At 34.8% G+C, this 16521-nt stretch overlaps 1 protein-coding gene across 1 annotated transcript in view; it reads right to left on the bottom strand.

The window, feature by feature from the left end:
- The window catches only part of rapgef5a (Rap guanine nucleotide exchange factor (GEF) 5a), a 73120-nt gene that overhangs the window by 32401 nt on the left and 24198 nt on the right, over nucleotides 1-16521 (bottom strand). Inside the window, exon 9 of the mRNA XM_077194862.1 lies at nucleotides 8045-8173. Coding sequence (XP_077050977.1) covers nucleotides 8045-8173 — 129 coding nt within the window. The remainder of the gene's footprint in view (nucleotides 1-8044; nucleotides 8174-16521) is intronic.

Raw genomic sequence — 16521 nt, 5'->3', positions numbered from 1 at the left:
GCTCAAGAAACAATTCTGATTATTATCAATGTTGAAAAAAGTTTTGCTGCTTCATATTTTTGTGGAAACCATGAAATAGAAAGTTTAAAAGCACAGCTTTTTTTTTTAATTAGAATCTTTTGTAACATTAAACATGTCTTTACTGTCACTTATGATCAATTTAATGCATTATTGTTTCTTTCAACAACAAACCCAACAAACAAAACAAAAAAACTCCTGACCCCACTAATAGAAAAGGTAGTGATGTTTTTTTACAGATTGTTACTAAAAATAAATCTGGTCTGAAAAAAAGCATTCGCTGTAATTTCAGAGCAAACACACAAATATAAATATTGAATAGATCTTTTAGCTATATCAGTTTTTTCTATTAATAAATCCCAATAACTGCAGGTAATTTTAAATATTATATCAGTCCAGGTGTCTTAAAATCTGGTGTCATCAGTATGAACATCTGCTGTTTGAATCACAGCATTAAACAGGGCTTTTATCAGACAGATGTGTGGCGGTGTGTGTGGCAAGCGTCGCGTGCGTCCGCTGAAACGACTCATTCATTAACTGAGCACCTTTACAGGGAAATGACATCATAAGCTCCGCCCATACTGTCTGTCTGCCAGCAGGTGGGCGGAGTCACACAGGTGATGACATGCTTTAATGCAGGACTTCAAAGTCGGTCATCTGAAAAAACTGTCTGCAGTTGCTCCTGCAAGAGTGTGAGTGTGTACAAAGTTGAACAAAATTTTGTACAAAATTAGGGTTGCACTTTATTTTACAGTACGTGTACTTACAGTGTATTTACCTAAGAAAGGTAAAGGTAACTACATGGTTAGGTTCAGGTGTAGGTTCAGTGCGAGTGCCTAGTTATTGCAATTACAATAATAAGTACATAGTGTGTACAAGGGGAACAGGACTGTAAAATAAAGTGCTACCGAAATGAGAATATGTAAACTAAACACTATTAGTTGTAATCTAGACACATGCATTATCTGCAAAGCTGCTTTGAAACAATAAGTATTGTGAAAAGGGCTATGCAAATAAATGTGAATTGAATTGAATGTTAGCTATTTTAAAAAGAGAACAAGTCTTTCGATTCTTTTCTCAACCCAACTTCCTTTCCTTAACATCAACACGAGGAAGAGAGCTGTGCGCAAGCCATTTAAAGGGTCAAAATCCATGGAAATGTAAGAAATATCTGTGCTCAGACACACACTGACCCCTGTACATGACAACAGTACAATGCTATCGACGTCACCGTGTTGAAACTGCCCACAGGCATCGAAACCCAGGACAAAATGTTCCGGAACATGTTCACTAAAACATACAAAATCCATTAGCAATTGAAACTCAGACACACACAACGCTTCCATCCCTGAACGACCTTCAGTGGGGAGAACGCTGCCTGTCTCGGGCCTCAGAGACTGATGATTGGTCTTTTCACCCGCTCTCCCGCAGAGTGAAGGATGCTGGGACGCCGCAGGAGGAAGGGAAACACAGACGGACAGACGGACACGTGGGGTTCAAAACATGACCTCTGACCTTTCGCTGTTACTTAACCGGAATTGGCATTCCAAAAAAAACGTCTGAACATTCCAAAAATACTCCCCAGTCTGACCACAAATAATTCAGTCCGGAACAAACATGGAATGTTTCCCAAACATTCCCTAAACACTCCAAAACAAGCCTGGATATCAGATCGAGCCTCCGCTGCTTCTCCCTGCAAATGTGTTTATAAAAAGCACCGCTAATAGGATTTTCCTGCAGTTACGTAATTCCACGGAAAAACACCTACGTTAACAAACACCAGGCCAGATGCTGCTGGGAAAAATGTTAGCGATGCAAACGATAACAAATAGTTTATCTGCCGTGTCCGTATTCCTCTCGAGCCTTTCCAAAATCAACCCGCGTCTCTCTGGGGAGTTAATGCACCAAAGAACGAGTACTTACGCAAAGAACACACTGAACACACACAGCATTTCAATGTCAGTTAGGCACACAGATTTTGGCCATAAAAGCCTGTCCGCTCATGGAAAAAATATATTTTTATAATCAAGCTGGCAGTGAGAGCATTACGTAACAGAAGAAGGAAAGAGGTGAATGTGCTTCGGTACATTTTGAACGTTTCCATGAGTTCTCAAAGGATCTGCAGGCACATACTAATAAAATAATACATAAAGTGTGCTTTCAGAGCATGTGAGGATGAATATGGTCATAAAATGTCAGTTTGGCATCATAATGCCATCATATATGACCACAAAATGATGAGGTCTGACGTGACATGATCAGATATAATGAGGGTTCAGTGCTCACCCAGAAGCATCAGCTAAACCAGATTATATCATAACCACATCAGATTACAGTAGACATATGAACCCAGACCTTCACATCCTCCAGTTCCTGTCGGAAAACCCCATCCCTCGTCCTCCGGGATATTACAGCATCACCTGATCTCCTCCAAACCATCCAAGCCTCTCGCGCGCTTTCCTGTACATTTATGCATTTTGCAGACGTGTGCATTGCATTCAGTGTGTGCGTTTTATAAAGTGCTCTACTTCTACTTCCTCAGCTCCTGAAAACTTTCTTTACCAAACATGTTCCTTTTGAACATCAACTGATGTGACGTATCGCCTCCGGGTTCGCACAGGAAAAAACGCTAATAATATAATAAAAGTGCTAAATGTAATCTTTAGCAAATCCCATTAATATCGTTAATTGAATATTTTAGAGATATAATATTTTAATATCATTTTTTCATACTGTACATTATATATGATTTATTTTAGTTTTTATTGTTTTATTTGTTATTTATTTAGACAGAAGAGAATAATATAGCAACTACACTACCGTGGAAAAGTTCTGGGTCAGTGAGATTTTTTTTTTAATATTTTGTTTTAAAAAAATGTATACTTTTATTCAGCAAGGATGCATTCAATTGATCGCAAGTGACAGTGAAGACATTTATTTTGTAATGTTACAAAAGATTATATTTCTAGTAAACGCCGTTCTTTTGAACGTTTTATTCATCAAAAAAACTTATCATGGTTGGGTTTCCTAAAAATACGAAGCATTGAAGTCAACACTGATAATAATCAGAAATGTTTCTTGAGCAGCAAATCATCATATTATAATGATTTCTGAAGGATCATGTGACACTGAAGACTGGAGTAATGATGCTGAAAATTCAGCTTTGATCGCAGGAATAAATTACATTTTACAATATATTCTAATAGAAAATGGTCAGTTTGAATCGTAATGATAGTTCACAATTATTACTGTTTCACTGTATTTTTGATCAAATAAATGCAGCCTTGGTGAGCAGAAGAGACTTCATGTGTATCTTTTGTTTTTTTTGGAGCAATTTTTTCCCCCAGATGAGCTGATGAGGGAGGACACGAGCAGGTGTGTTACACCGCCGGCGTCAGTAATGACAGTTATCAAGCAGAAGTGTGTGTTTAAGCTGTCCTGCGGGTCAGCGCTTGACGTCGGTTCTCACGCTGGGTGGAGAACCAGTCCAGAGAGCACACAGCAGAGAGGAGAGGAAAGGCCAGAGGAAGCACTCTGTGTTCCTTTCCTGTGTTTCTGCACAGAGAGTGTGTGATAGTGTACGATAGTGTGCGTTGCTTTGTTTCTTTAATTATGGCAGAAAGTTGCACAGAAAACTCCCATGTTCCTGGAAAAACCAAAGAGCACGATCTTTACTCTAAACAATGAAATGGGACCAAAACACCCCAAACAAACACACACACACACACACACAAACTCCACCTAAGGTCGCAGCACAACCCTTGGTCTCTATACAGGATCCGGGAAAGGAAATCCCATTATATAACTCTGGAAATGATTTGATTACAAAAGCTGCATAAAGATCTCCTTATGAAATAGATGCATGAACGAATGTGTAATCCAGGCGTTGTGTGTGTGTCTCCGGACTTCACCCTGGCTTATTTAAGGCCTCTCTGGAGTCTGTGATAAAACCATAAGCTCATGAACAGGGAAAAGAAACAATGCAACACTTCGGTCCAATGTAAACATGAGCTGGATTGTGTCAATACATTTTTTGTCATTTTTTCTGCTGCCGACAATGTGTGTGATGGAAGGCGAGGAGTGCCACTTAAATATAAAATGAAGGAATAAACAGTTTATTAATTTTAGGGGTGGCACAATCCGCAATTTTTTGCCTCCGATACCGATTCCGATACCTGGGACTCAGTATTGGCCGATACCGATCCGATCCAATACTAAAATAATAATTAAAAAAACAGTGCCAAATTACCTAATAAACTGTATCTGTATGCCTCACTGTGGGGAAGAGACTGTGATTATTCTTTTGTTAAAGGCATCAAAGCTTGACTTAAACATTATTTTCCTTACTTTGTAAAACAATACAGACAAAATATATACTATATGATTAAAATACATTTATTTTAAAATTTTAAGCGCAACTTTTTAATGAAGCAGCAACATATGATACATAGATTGGACAGAACAACTAAGGCTATCAATAAACTGCCATTGCGCAAAAGTATTGTAATATGAAAGCCTCCAATTCAGAGCGGCACGAAACCTTATGCGCATCCCGTGCGCAGAACAATGCGCTCGAAGCAACATGGAGTCACGGCGCGCAGCGCTTCGCATTGAAAAGTTCAAAGCACAAAAGTAAGATATACATATATTTCTCTATTTATTCATTTGTTTGAGCCTTTTAACAGTTTTAAATTTCAGTTAATGTGCGTGTGAAGAGCAATTGTATCGCTCTCTACTCCAGTGTTGTGATCACTGAGGAGTTGTTGTGATCTAACAGACACCCGGTTGAAAGTAACATGTGAAACTCCAGCACGTTAAAGTCCTTTTATGCAAACCATAGACCTTTATCTACATATCTACAGTATAATAATAGGAACATTGACTCATCTTGGAGAGTGTTTCATCATGTTGACTGTTTTACCCGAGTGCTGTTTGACGATGAATGGAGAATGATTGACAGCCGCAGCGGAGGGAAGCACTTAGGTGAAGATTAATTTAACGATTTAAATCTGTACCTCACATTAAACTATATGTAATGGCTTCAGAAAACTTGGAATACAGTACACGGAAACATTATAGCGCTTTATAATGTTTTTGTGCCTTTTGTGTTGTATAACAATAACGTAGGCTATACAATATCAGATCGGATTTGGATGGTCTCGTCTGGCGATACCCGATCCGGCAAATATTGCTAGTATCGGAGCAATACCGATACTGAGTATCGGATCGGCGCACCCCTAATTAATTTAGAGTTAATTTTAATACTCACTGCCTGATGTGGCCTATAATGCAGTTAGATTCCCCTAAAATTCAAGATATCAGGGCAAAAATGCCTCAGTATGACTTTTTTGTCAATATTTATACCTATCATGATAGTTAAGCAATATCACATGAGTGCTGTTTTTGTCCCGAATAGCTCAAGTGCAAATATGATATTGATTTTATTCAACAGTTCCATAAATAAGTTAATATTGTGTTATATTATATTTATTTATTTATTATTATTTTTACTAAATTTAGCCAACGAAAATATTAAAGCGAGAGTTGAGCGTCTATGAGCACCACAGTGGTGTTTAGTTTCTAAATGAATCCGTATTTTGAGCAAATAAATCAGGTGAAGCAATGAGTCATTCATAAAGAGAGCCATTTACTTCATTCCTGAATGAATCAGCCGTTTATGTGTAATACATTCTGTTGAATCTTATGCAATTTTTTTTTGTAATGTCTATTTGATGCTTTTGTCATTTAACACAATAATAACTTTGGAATTATCTTTTAGTATTTAAATAAATATATATCATATTTTTTACAAAGTGAACTAAAGATTAAATATTACATAAAAGACCAACTTAAAAAAAGTTTCAGATGTACTAAAATTACTAAAACTAAAATGAAAGTTCATTAAAGCTAAATAGGAATATTAACGAAAACAAAAACTAATAAAACATACAAAAACACAACAAAATTACTAAAACTTCAATTAAAACGGAAAATGAAAATATGAATATAAAAGCTAATTCAAAATATGAATAAAAGGGTTAAACAACTGACAGGTTGTAGTTTTAAACCCTGAAGGGGTTCATACATCAACAACACCTTATGCAGATTAGGAAAACGTTTATAAATACAACTTCTGGTCTCTACTTTTACAATCCATTTGATTTCCTAGCTATGATGCATCTCTAAAAGAAAAAAAAGAAAAGAAAAATTTAGGGGGAAAGGGGCGGGGCTTGATTTTGATTGATTGGATTGTGAAAAGTAGGCATTTACCCAAGGATTTAGTCAGAAATACTTTCAAGATGGCAGCTGCAACAAACCCCTCAAGTCTTAGTGCTGATTCGTTATTTATAATTATAATTTTACGTTTTAAATGATCACATATAATAATGGAGGGTTTTCTTAGCTCAAGGAGTTTGTTGCAAGCTTAAACTCACATTACAGACAGACAAAAACCAGAGCTGTATCTTTTGTTAATCTTAAAGATGAATGCTCAACCCTGATGCATATGTAAAACAGAACGAGCCTGCCTGAGGGGTGATTCTCACAGAAGTGAGCACAGTTTATAAGAGGCATTAGTCACGAGAAATGATTAATCACTTCAGTCTCTCTCTCCGACTCACAAACTGAGCTCCATCCTCACAGACAAGTCCAGCCACGCCAGTGCCATCAGTGAGCTTCACGTTACGCTAGGATTTACTAAAGTCAAACACTCACATCACAGCAGACCACAGTCTCATACTCAACAATCAGCACTGCTGGAGATATCAACGCTTTTGCTGTTGCCTATTCTTGACTCATAATCAATTTGACTACATTTTGAATACAACTGACGTTAGTAGTGAGAAATGTGTAGCATTTTAGCTTAACAGTTAGTTAAGACATAAAAAAAATATTTTGAAATTATTTGTTTTTGGAAAATAAATTTGCATTAAAACAAATGATGTTTACATATTTATATTATTGCAAATATATTGCAATTATTCATTTTGCAAAACAAATTTGTATGAATATGGTGTAAATAATAATAATAACATAACTACACCATTTTATTATTATTAATAATAATACATATTTTACCATATAAATTTGCATTAATATAATGGTGTAACCCAGATTCATATTAATTGTATTATTATTGCAAATATATATATATTTATTTTTATTTTGCAAAACAAATTTGTATGAATACAATTGTTTAAATAATAACAACAATAATAATAATAATAATAATATAACTACCATATTATTATTATTATTATTATTACTATTATTATTATTAATGATAATAATAGTAATAAATATATTGCAATTATTTTGTTTTGCCATGTAAATTTGCATTAATACAATGGTGTAAACAATAATAATAATATAACTGTACCATATTCATATTATTGCAATACATTGCAATTATTTAATTTGCAAAAGAAATTTGTATGAACACAATTGTGTAAATAATAACACAGTAATAATATTAATTATAATATAACTGTACTAAATTGTTATTATTTCAAACATTTTGCAATTATTTATTTTAGCTTTTATCTGTTTATTTATTTCTATTATGCAAAATGTATACAATGGTGTAAATGATAATAATATAACTACTATATTATTATTTTTATTATTGTTGTAAATATAATGTCATGGTTTATTTTGCTAAACAAATTTGTATGAATACAATGGTGTAAATAATAATAGTAAAAACAATAATAATATTTTATCTATTTATGGACATTAACAGTAAAATATTCTTAATTTATATTATATATTTATACTGTAGTCTAATCAGGCTATTATTTAGTTATATATGTGCCAAAATCCTAAAAATTTAAATTGATCAGAGACTTAAATATGAAAATTATCGGTCAATCTATATGGTTTTCTTTATGTATCTTAAAATCTCCTGTGACAGCTTGTTGGAGTCTATATTTTCAAGAGTGCTTTACCCATGAGCTTTAGAAAAGGTGTTTTAAAAACACTTCAACAAGCGGACATGGTGACCTCCTAATCTGATGAGCGCTGGTACCTGTGCGGAGCGGTCCGGGAGCCGGTAGTTCTGGTTCTGAAGGAAGCGATATCCGTCTTTGGCCAGCCGCTGGACCATCTCCAAGCGGGAGAAGTCATCGGGAGCTCGGAGAGAGCAGACGCCCGCCTGCTGGAGAACCGGAGGCAGAGAAAACAGATACTTCAATCCACAACCCCACGACATCACACACACACACAAGACAGCCACAGCTTCCAGATCGAGTCCAGACACGGCCGGGAACTACTGTGTGTGAACCACAGGATCCATGCTCTCCTTCATTCTGACTGTGGGAAGTTTCCTCTGGAAGAAACTCTAAACGCATGTGAGAGTGTGTTTGAAAGAGAGAGAGGGGCATGTCTGTGGGGCTCCGCCCATAAAGAGGCGGGGCTAGAGGAATGACTGCATATACTTTGTATTTAAATTCATTTCCAATAGGTTAAGGGATTCAAAGTTTTGAGGGTAGTACGATTTTTTTGATTTTTGGGGTAATATTTGATCAAAGATACAGTAAAAGTAATAATGTAAAATATTTTTACTATTAAAAATAACAGTTTTCTATGTGAATATATTTTAAATATAGGCTAATTTATTCCTGGGATCAAAACTTAATTTTCAGCATCATTACTCCAGTCTTCAGTGTCACATGATCCTTCAGAAATCAGTATAATATGATGATTTGCTGCTCAAGAAACATTTCTGATTATTATCAATGTTGAAAACAGGGACATTTATTAAATAGGATTTACAAACATTTACAAAATTTACAACACATTTATTATAGGATTTTTTGATGAACAGGAAGTTCATAAGAACAGCAAATATTTGAAATAGATTTATTTTGTAACATTATTAATGTCTTTGCTGTCACTTTTGATCAGTTTAATGCATCCTTGCTGAATAAAAGTATTAATTTATTTCAATAAAATAAATAATTACTGACCCTAAACTTGTTTTATTCCACAGAATAACAAGAAAAGAAGTCAGAATCACAAGAAAAGAAGTCAGAATCACAAGAAAAAAGTCTAAATCACAAGAAAAGAAGTCAGAATCACAATAAAAGTCTAAATCACAATAAAAAAGTCAGAATCACAAGAAAAGAAGTCAGAAACACAAGAAAAGAAGTCAAAAACACAAGAAAAAAGTCTAAATCACAAGAAAAAAAGTCAGAATGACCAGAAAAGAAGTCAGAATCACAATAAAAAAGTCAGAATCACAAGAAAAGAAGTCAGAATCACAATAAAAAAGTCAGAATCACAAGAAAAGAAGTCAGAACCACAAGAAAAGAAGTCAGAATCACCAGAAAAGAAGTCAGAATCACAATAAAAAAGTCAGAATCACCAGAAAAGAAGTCAGAATCACAAGAAAAGAAGTCAGAATCACCAGAATAAAAGTCAGAATCACAAGAAAAAAAGTCAGAATGACCAGAAAAGAAGTCAGAATCACAATAAAAAAGTCAGAATCACAAGAAAAGAAGTCAGAATCACAATAAAAAAGGCAGAATCACAAGAAAAGAAGTCAGAACCACAAGAAAAGAAGTCAGAATCACCAGAAAAGAAGTCAGAATCACAATAAAAAAGTCAGAATCACCAGAAAAGAAGTCAGAATCACCAGAAAAGAAGTCAGAATCACAATAAAAAAGTCAGAATCACAAGAAAAGAAGTCAGAATCACAAGAAAAGAAGTCAGAATCACCAGAAAAGAAGTCAGAATCACAAGAAAAAAGTCTAAATCACAAGAAAAGAAGTCAGAATCACAATAAAAGTCTAAATCACAATAAAAAAGTCAGAATCACAAGAAAATAAGTCAGAAACACAAGAAAAGAAGTCAAAATCACAAGAAAAAAGTCTAAATCACAAGAAAAAGTCTAAATCACAAGAAAAAAAGTCAGAATGACCAGAAAAGAAGTCCGAATCACAATAAAAAAGTCAGAATCACCAGAGAGAAGTCAGAATCACCAGAAAAGAAGTCAGAATCACCAGAGAGAAGTCAGAATCACCAGAAAAGAAGTCAGAATCACAATAAAAAAGTCAGAATCACAAGAAAAGAAGTCAGAATCACAATAAAAAAGTCAGAATCACAAGAAAAGAAGTCAGAATCACAAGAAAAGAAATCAGAATCACAAGAAAAGAAGTCAGAATCACCAGAAAAGAAGTCAGAATCACAAAAAAAGAAGTCAGAATCACCAGAAAAGTCTAAATCACCAGAAAAGAAGTCAGAATCACAAAAAAAGAAGTCAGAATCACCAGAAAAGTCTAAATCACCAGAAAAGAAGTCAGAATCACCAGAAAAGTCTAAATCACCAGAAAAGAAGTCAGAATCACCAGAAAAGAAGTCAGAATCACCCGAAAAGTCTAAATCACCAGAAAAGAAGTCAGAATCACCAGAATAAAAGTCAGAATCACAAGAAAAGAAGTCAGAATCACCAGAAAAAAGTCTAAATCACCAGAAAAGAAGTCAGAATCACCAGAAAAGAAGTCAGAATCACCAGAAAAAAGTCTAAATCACCAGAAAAGAAGTCAGAATCACAAGAAAAGAAGTCAGAATCACCAGAAAAAAGTCTAAATCACCAGAAAAGAAGTCAGAATCACCAGAATAAAAGTCTAAATCACCAGAAAAGAAGTCAGAATCACCAGAATAAAAGTCAGAATCACCAGAATAAAAGTCAGAATCACCAGAAAAGAAGTCAGAATCACCAGAATAAAAGTCAGAATCACCAGAATAAAAGTCTAAATCACCAGAAAAGAAGTCAGAATCACCAGAAAAAAGTCTAAATCACCAGAAAAGAAGTCAGAATCACAAGAAAAGAAGTCAGAATCACCAGAAAAAAGTCTAAATCACCAGAAAAGAAGTCAGAATCACCAGAATAAAAGTCTAAATCACCAGAAAAGAAGTCAGAATCACCAGAAAAGAAGTCAGAATCACCAGAATAAAAGTCTAAATCACCAGAAAAGAAGTCAGAATCACCAGAATAAAAGTCAGAATCACCAGAAAAGAAGTCAGAATCACCAGAATAAAAGTCTAAATCACCAGAAAAGAAGTCAGAATCACAAGAAAAGAAGTCAGAATCACCAGAAAAAAGTCTAAATCACCAGAAAAGAAGTCAGAATCACAAGAAAAGAAGTCAGAATCACCAGAATAAAAGTCTAAATCACCAGAAAAGAAGTCAGAATCACAAGAAAAGAAGTCAGAATCACCAGAAAAAAGTCTAAATCACCAGAAAAGAAGTCAGAATCACTAGAATAAAAGTCAGAATCACCAGAAAAGAAGTCAGAATCACCAGAATAAAAGTCTAAATCACCAGAAAAGAAGTCAGAATCACAAGAAAAGAAGTCAGAATCACCAGAATAAAAGTCTAAATCACCAGAAAAGAAGTCAGAATCACAAGAAAAGAAGTCAGAATCACCAGAATAAAAGTCTAAATCACCAGAAAAGAAGTCAGAATCACTAGAATAAAAGTCAGAATCACCAGAAAAGAAGTCAGAATCACCAGAATAAAAGTCTAAATCACCAGAAAAGAAGTCAGAATCACCAGAATAAAAGTCAGAATCACCAGAATAAAAGTCAGAATCACCAGAAAAGAAGTCAGAATCACCAGAATAAAAGTCTAAATCACCAGAAAAGAAGTCAGAATCACAAGAAAAGAAGTCAGAATCACCAGAATAAAAGTCAGAATCACCAGAATAAAAGTCTAAATCACCAGAATAAAAGTCTAAATCACCAGAAAAGAAGTCAGAATCACCAGAAAAGAAGTCAGAATCACAAGAAAAGAAGTCAGAATCACCAGAAAAGAAGTCAGAATCACCAGAATAAAAGTCAGAATCACCAGAAAAGAAGTCAGAATCACCAGAAAAGAAGTCAGAATCACCAGAATAAAAGTCTAAATCACCAGAAAAGAAGTCAGAATCACCCAAAAAGAAGTCAGAATCACCAGAATAAAAGTCTAAATCACCCAAAAAGAAGTCAGAATCACCAGAATAAAAGTCAGAATCACCAGAAAAGAAGTCAGAATCACCAGAATAAAAGTCAGAATCACCAGAAAAGAAGTCAGAATCACAAGAAAAGAAGTCAGAATCACCAGAATAAAAGTCAGAATCACCAGAATAAAAGTCTAAATCACCAGAATAAAAGTCAGAATCACCAGAAAAGAAGTCAGAATCACCAGAAAAGAAGTCAGAATCACCAGAAAAGAAGTCAGAATCACCAGAATAAAAGTCAGAATCACCAGAAAAGAAGTCAGAATCACAAGAAAAGAAGTCAGAATCACCAGAAAAGAAGTCAGAATCACCAGAATAAAAGTCTAAATCACCAGAAAAGAAGTCAGAATCACCAGAAAAGAAGTCAGAATCACCAGAAAAGAAGTCAGAATCACCAGAATAAAAGTCAGAATCACCAGAAAAGAAGTCAGAATCACAAGAAAAGAAGTCAGAATCACCAGAAAAGAAGTCAGAATCACCAGAATAAAAGTCTAAATCACCAGAAAAGAAGTCAGAATCACCAGAAAAGAAGTCAGAATCACCAGAATAAAAGTCAGAATCACCAGAAAAGAAGTCAGAATCACCAGAATAAAAGTCAGAATCACCAGAATAAAAGTCAGAATCACCAGAAAAGAAGTCAGAATCACCAGAAAAAAGTCTAAATCACCAGAAAAGAAGTCAGAATCACCAGAATAAAAGTCTAAATCACCAGAAAAGAAGTCAGAATCACCAGAAAAGAAGTCAGAATCACCAGAAAAGAAGTCAGAATCACCAGAAAAGAAGTCAGAATCACCAGAAAAGAAGTCAGAATCACCAGAAAAGAAGTCAGAATCACCAGAAAAGAAGTCAGAATCACCAGAAAAGAAGTCAGAATCACCAGAAAAGAAGTCAGAATCACCAGAAAAGAAGTCAGAATCACCAGAATAAAAGTCAGAATCACCAGAAAAGAAGTCAGAATCACCAGAAAAGAAGTCAGAATCACCAGAAAAGAAGTCAGAATCACCAGAAAAAAGTCTAAATCACCAGAAAAGAAGTCAGAATCACCAGAATAAAAGTCTAAATCACCAGAAAAGAAGTCAGAATCACCAGAAAAGAAGTCAGAATCACCAGAATAAAAGTCAGAATCACCAGAATAAAAGTCTAAATCACCAGAAAAGAAGTCAGAATCACCAGAAAAGAAGTCAGAATCACCAGAAAAGAAGTCAGAATCACCAGAAAAGAAGTCAGAATCACAATAAAAACGTCTAAATCACCAGAAAAGAAGTCAGAATCACCAGAAAAGAAGTCAGAATCACCAGAAAAGAAGTCAGAATCACCAGAAAAGAAGTCAGAATCACAATAAAAACGTCTAAATCACCAGAAAAGAAGTCAGAATCACAAGAAAAGAAGTCAGATTTGCAAGATGTAAACTTGCAATAAAGTGTGTCATTCTGGCAATTATGTTTGAATAGTTTTATTCCGTGGCAGAAAGCAGCTTCCTCAGAAAGCAGATGTACTGAGAAAGAACAATGGTCTTTCTGAAGCACACATCTGCACTATCACGAGCAGATAAAGGCTTCCCTGAACACACCAGCGCTCGATGGCGGGTCATTATCATCAGCGTTATTTACTCAGCGCTGTGTTTGGATTGGCTGAAACCACGCCGTGTGTTTCCTCTGAGGTAAACCACCGTCCCACAATACCCCTGACACACAAAACCATCCCAGACCGGCACGGGCAGGACGAAAGCAAAACACACACACACACACATACGCCGCTGTAAAAACATCTCTGCCATTCAGAGCCACAGAGACGGAAAAAGCGCACGCTGGTGCTCGTCCTCATGAATATGACATGATAAACTCTGTGCTCCTTCAGCCCAGTTACACTGAGGTAATCGTGAAGCTGAAATATTCATTCACAAAAATCACTCGACCAAACACGCTAGCACACAGTAATTAGGGGAACAGCTATACTTCACAGAGGGAGTTTAAGATCTAACCGATGATAATTAGTTGTGTTAGCTAAAGGAAATCATCACTGTTAGCTCTCATATTCAAAATAAACCCAAAGCCTGAAGCCTAAAACAAACACTCCAGTATTAGTGTTGCATGCACTGTATCAGTGCTACTGAAGACAACTTTGATTTGCATTCAAGTTTTCTGACTCAAAATTTTCCCTCACTTTTCTGTGAAAATGAAAACTCAAGAGTTTATCTGAAATGCACTGTATTATTGCATGAAGGTGAAAAAATATGCATTTAAAAACGGATCAAATTAATCAAAAAATCTAATTAAACTAAAATTATAAATTGTAAAAAAATCATAATTACGATACATAAACTAATGAATTTATACAGCAATATAATAGCTGTTTATGTGGCATTTAAACTTAAAATAATAAAAAAATATAATAATTCTAATATTCTAATATACAATATAACGATAACATTAATATCTTTGCATAAACTGTAAAAAATGAATGCAATAATAGAAAACGAAAACACAAGGGTTTAACCAGAACAATGCATGAAAATAAAAAAATAACACTGAAAAATAAAATGATAATATAATTTAATGAATTAATTCATTAAAATGATTAATTGTATTCATAATAAAAAAAATATATATATTTATTTTTTAAATAAAATAATTAAATTAATTTATTAACAATACAATTAATTTACATAATACTTAATATGACAATAATAATAACACACAATAAAACCCTTGTGCATCCCTGTAAAGAACTAATTCCACAAAAGAACATGAAAGATTAATTACATTTAATTAAGAAAAAAAATTATGAATTCTTATTTTAAACTAAACTAATTTAAACTAGGCTAATTGTTCGAACATAATATTTGATATCGCAATAATCATACCAATAATATCTGTGTGTAAACTGTAAAGAAGTAATGCAACAGCGCAATAGCCACAACATTCACCTCATACTATAAGAAACCGCATGAGTCGCATTATAATACTTCAGTACTGTAAGACACACTGAAGGTGTCAGGAAAAGCCTAGCAAACGGGCTCGCATGGCAGAGCATGACTCGTATTGTCTTCAGCAAATGTATATTGAGTTTGAGACTACAATTGAATCTATAGAGCTGACAGACGAAACTAAAGACGGCAGTGAGGGAGACGGGGAAGATAAAGAGAGCTGTTATTACCTTGCCTGTAATTATGGGCTAATGAGCGTCCAGGCTCTGGCTTGATGGAAACCACAGAGGAGAACTAATCAGATCTTACCCTGCTTCACTAAACACACACACACACACGCACACTGTGAACTTCATTAGGTTGATATGGTGATACAACACTCTCAAGGAACTTCCTGTCTGACAACAACACATCAGACGTTACACAAGACCATTAGAGAGTTATTCTGGGTCTGTATTCCAACTGAGATCAGACCGATGAATCATTTAGATCTAGAGTAAGAGGTTTCCTCCGTTTGAAGATGCCGAAGGGCCTCGACTGATGCCCACTCCCTCACACATGCTTTATGAAAAAAACATGATCGCACATGTAATCTAATGTCCCTCCAAACATGGCAGCGAATGTCTAAACGAGAATATAACCGCATGAAAACCAAAAGCCCAATCGCTGTCTCGGAACCATCGAAACGGCAATCTGTGACCCTTTGAATCTCTTTCTTTTGGGAAAACACCACATGACACTTTGGAAAAATTATGAATTTTTTTTTTTTTTTTTTTTGAAAGAAGTATCTTCTGCTCACCAAGGCTGCATTTACTTGATACAGTAAAAATTGTAATATTGTGAAATATTAGTATAATTTAAAGCAGCAAAAAGTGCTTTTTAACATTGATAATAGAGGGAATGCATTAACGTCACTTTCCCGCCGGAACACGCCCCCTCAGCCGGACTGAGTGGCAGAAGAGCAGCTGCGTGACTGGATTTAATAGGGGAAACTGCGAAAACGCAAGTAAAACAAACGATTATCAGTTTAAACTAAAGATTGGACTCAATATGGTGTTCCTTACAACTTACTAAAGATCCAGTGATCCATGGATATTAACATGCAGCCAGGAATCGTGTTTCCTGACATTTATATGTGCCTGATTTTGACACCGGGGAAATACATACAGCAAATTTGTCTGTGAATGCTTTATATAAATGCAATATAGGCAGGTCTAAATCCAGGTGATCACTTATATCAATGTTATATATATCATCATATCGTCTAGAGACTTAAAACTTGTATAGTTTTTTGTCAGTGTTTATTTAAAAATGTCAAATTATACAGAATATACAGTGGTAAATATTTGATTGTTGTCACTGCAATATATAACAATACAATATATAGAGAATGATTTTACCACTAAATTCAGCATATTGACACAAAAAGGATAACTGCAAATCCACCTTTCGCTGCCTGGAGTCCAGTTGTTTCTATGAATTGCAGCGATCTATTTGCTTCTCTGTTCTGTAGCTTTAGGTAGTCTGTAAAAATATTCCTCATATTTCTTGTCAAATCTAGTTGTACAATCAGTCTCA

This window comes from Siphateles boraxobius, unplaced genomic scaffold (genome assembly GCF_051911475.1).
Source record: "Siphateles boraxobius isolate OS27281-9 unplaced genomic scaffold, OSU_SipBor_1 33, whole genome shotgun sequence".
Classification (NCBI taxonomy): Eukaryota; Metazoa; Chordata; class Actinopteri; order Cypriniformes; family Leuciscidae; genus Siphateles; species Siphateles boraxobius.
Note: the sequence above shows the minus strand (reverse complement) of the source record. Positions and strands in the feature narration are given on the sequence as shown.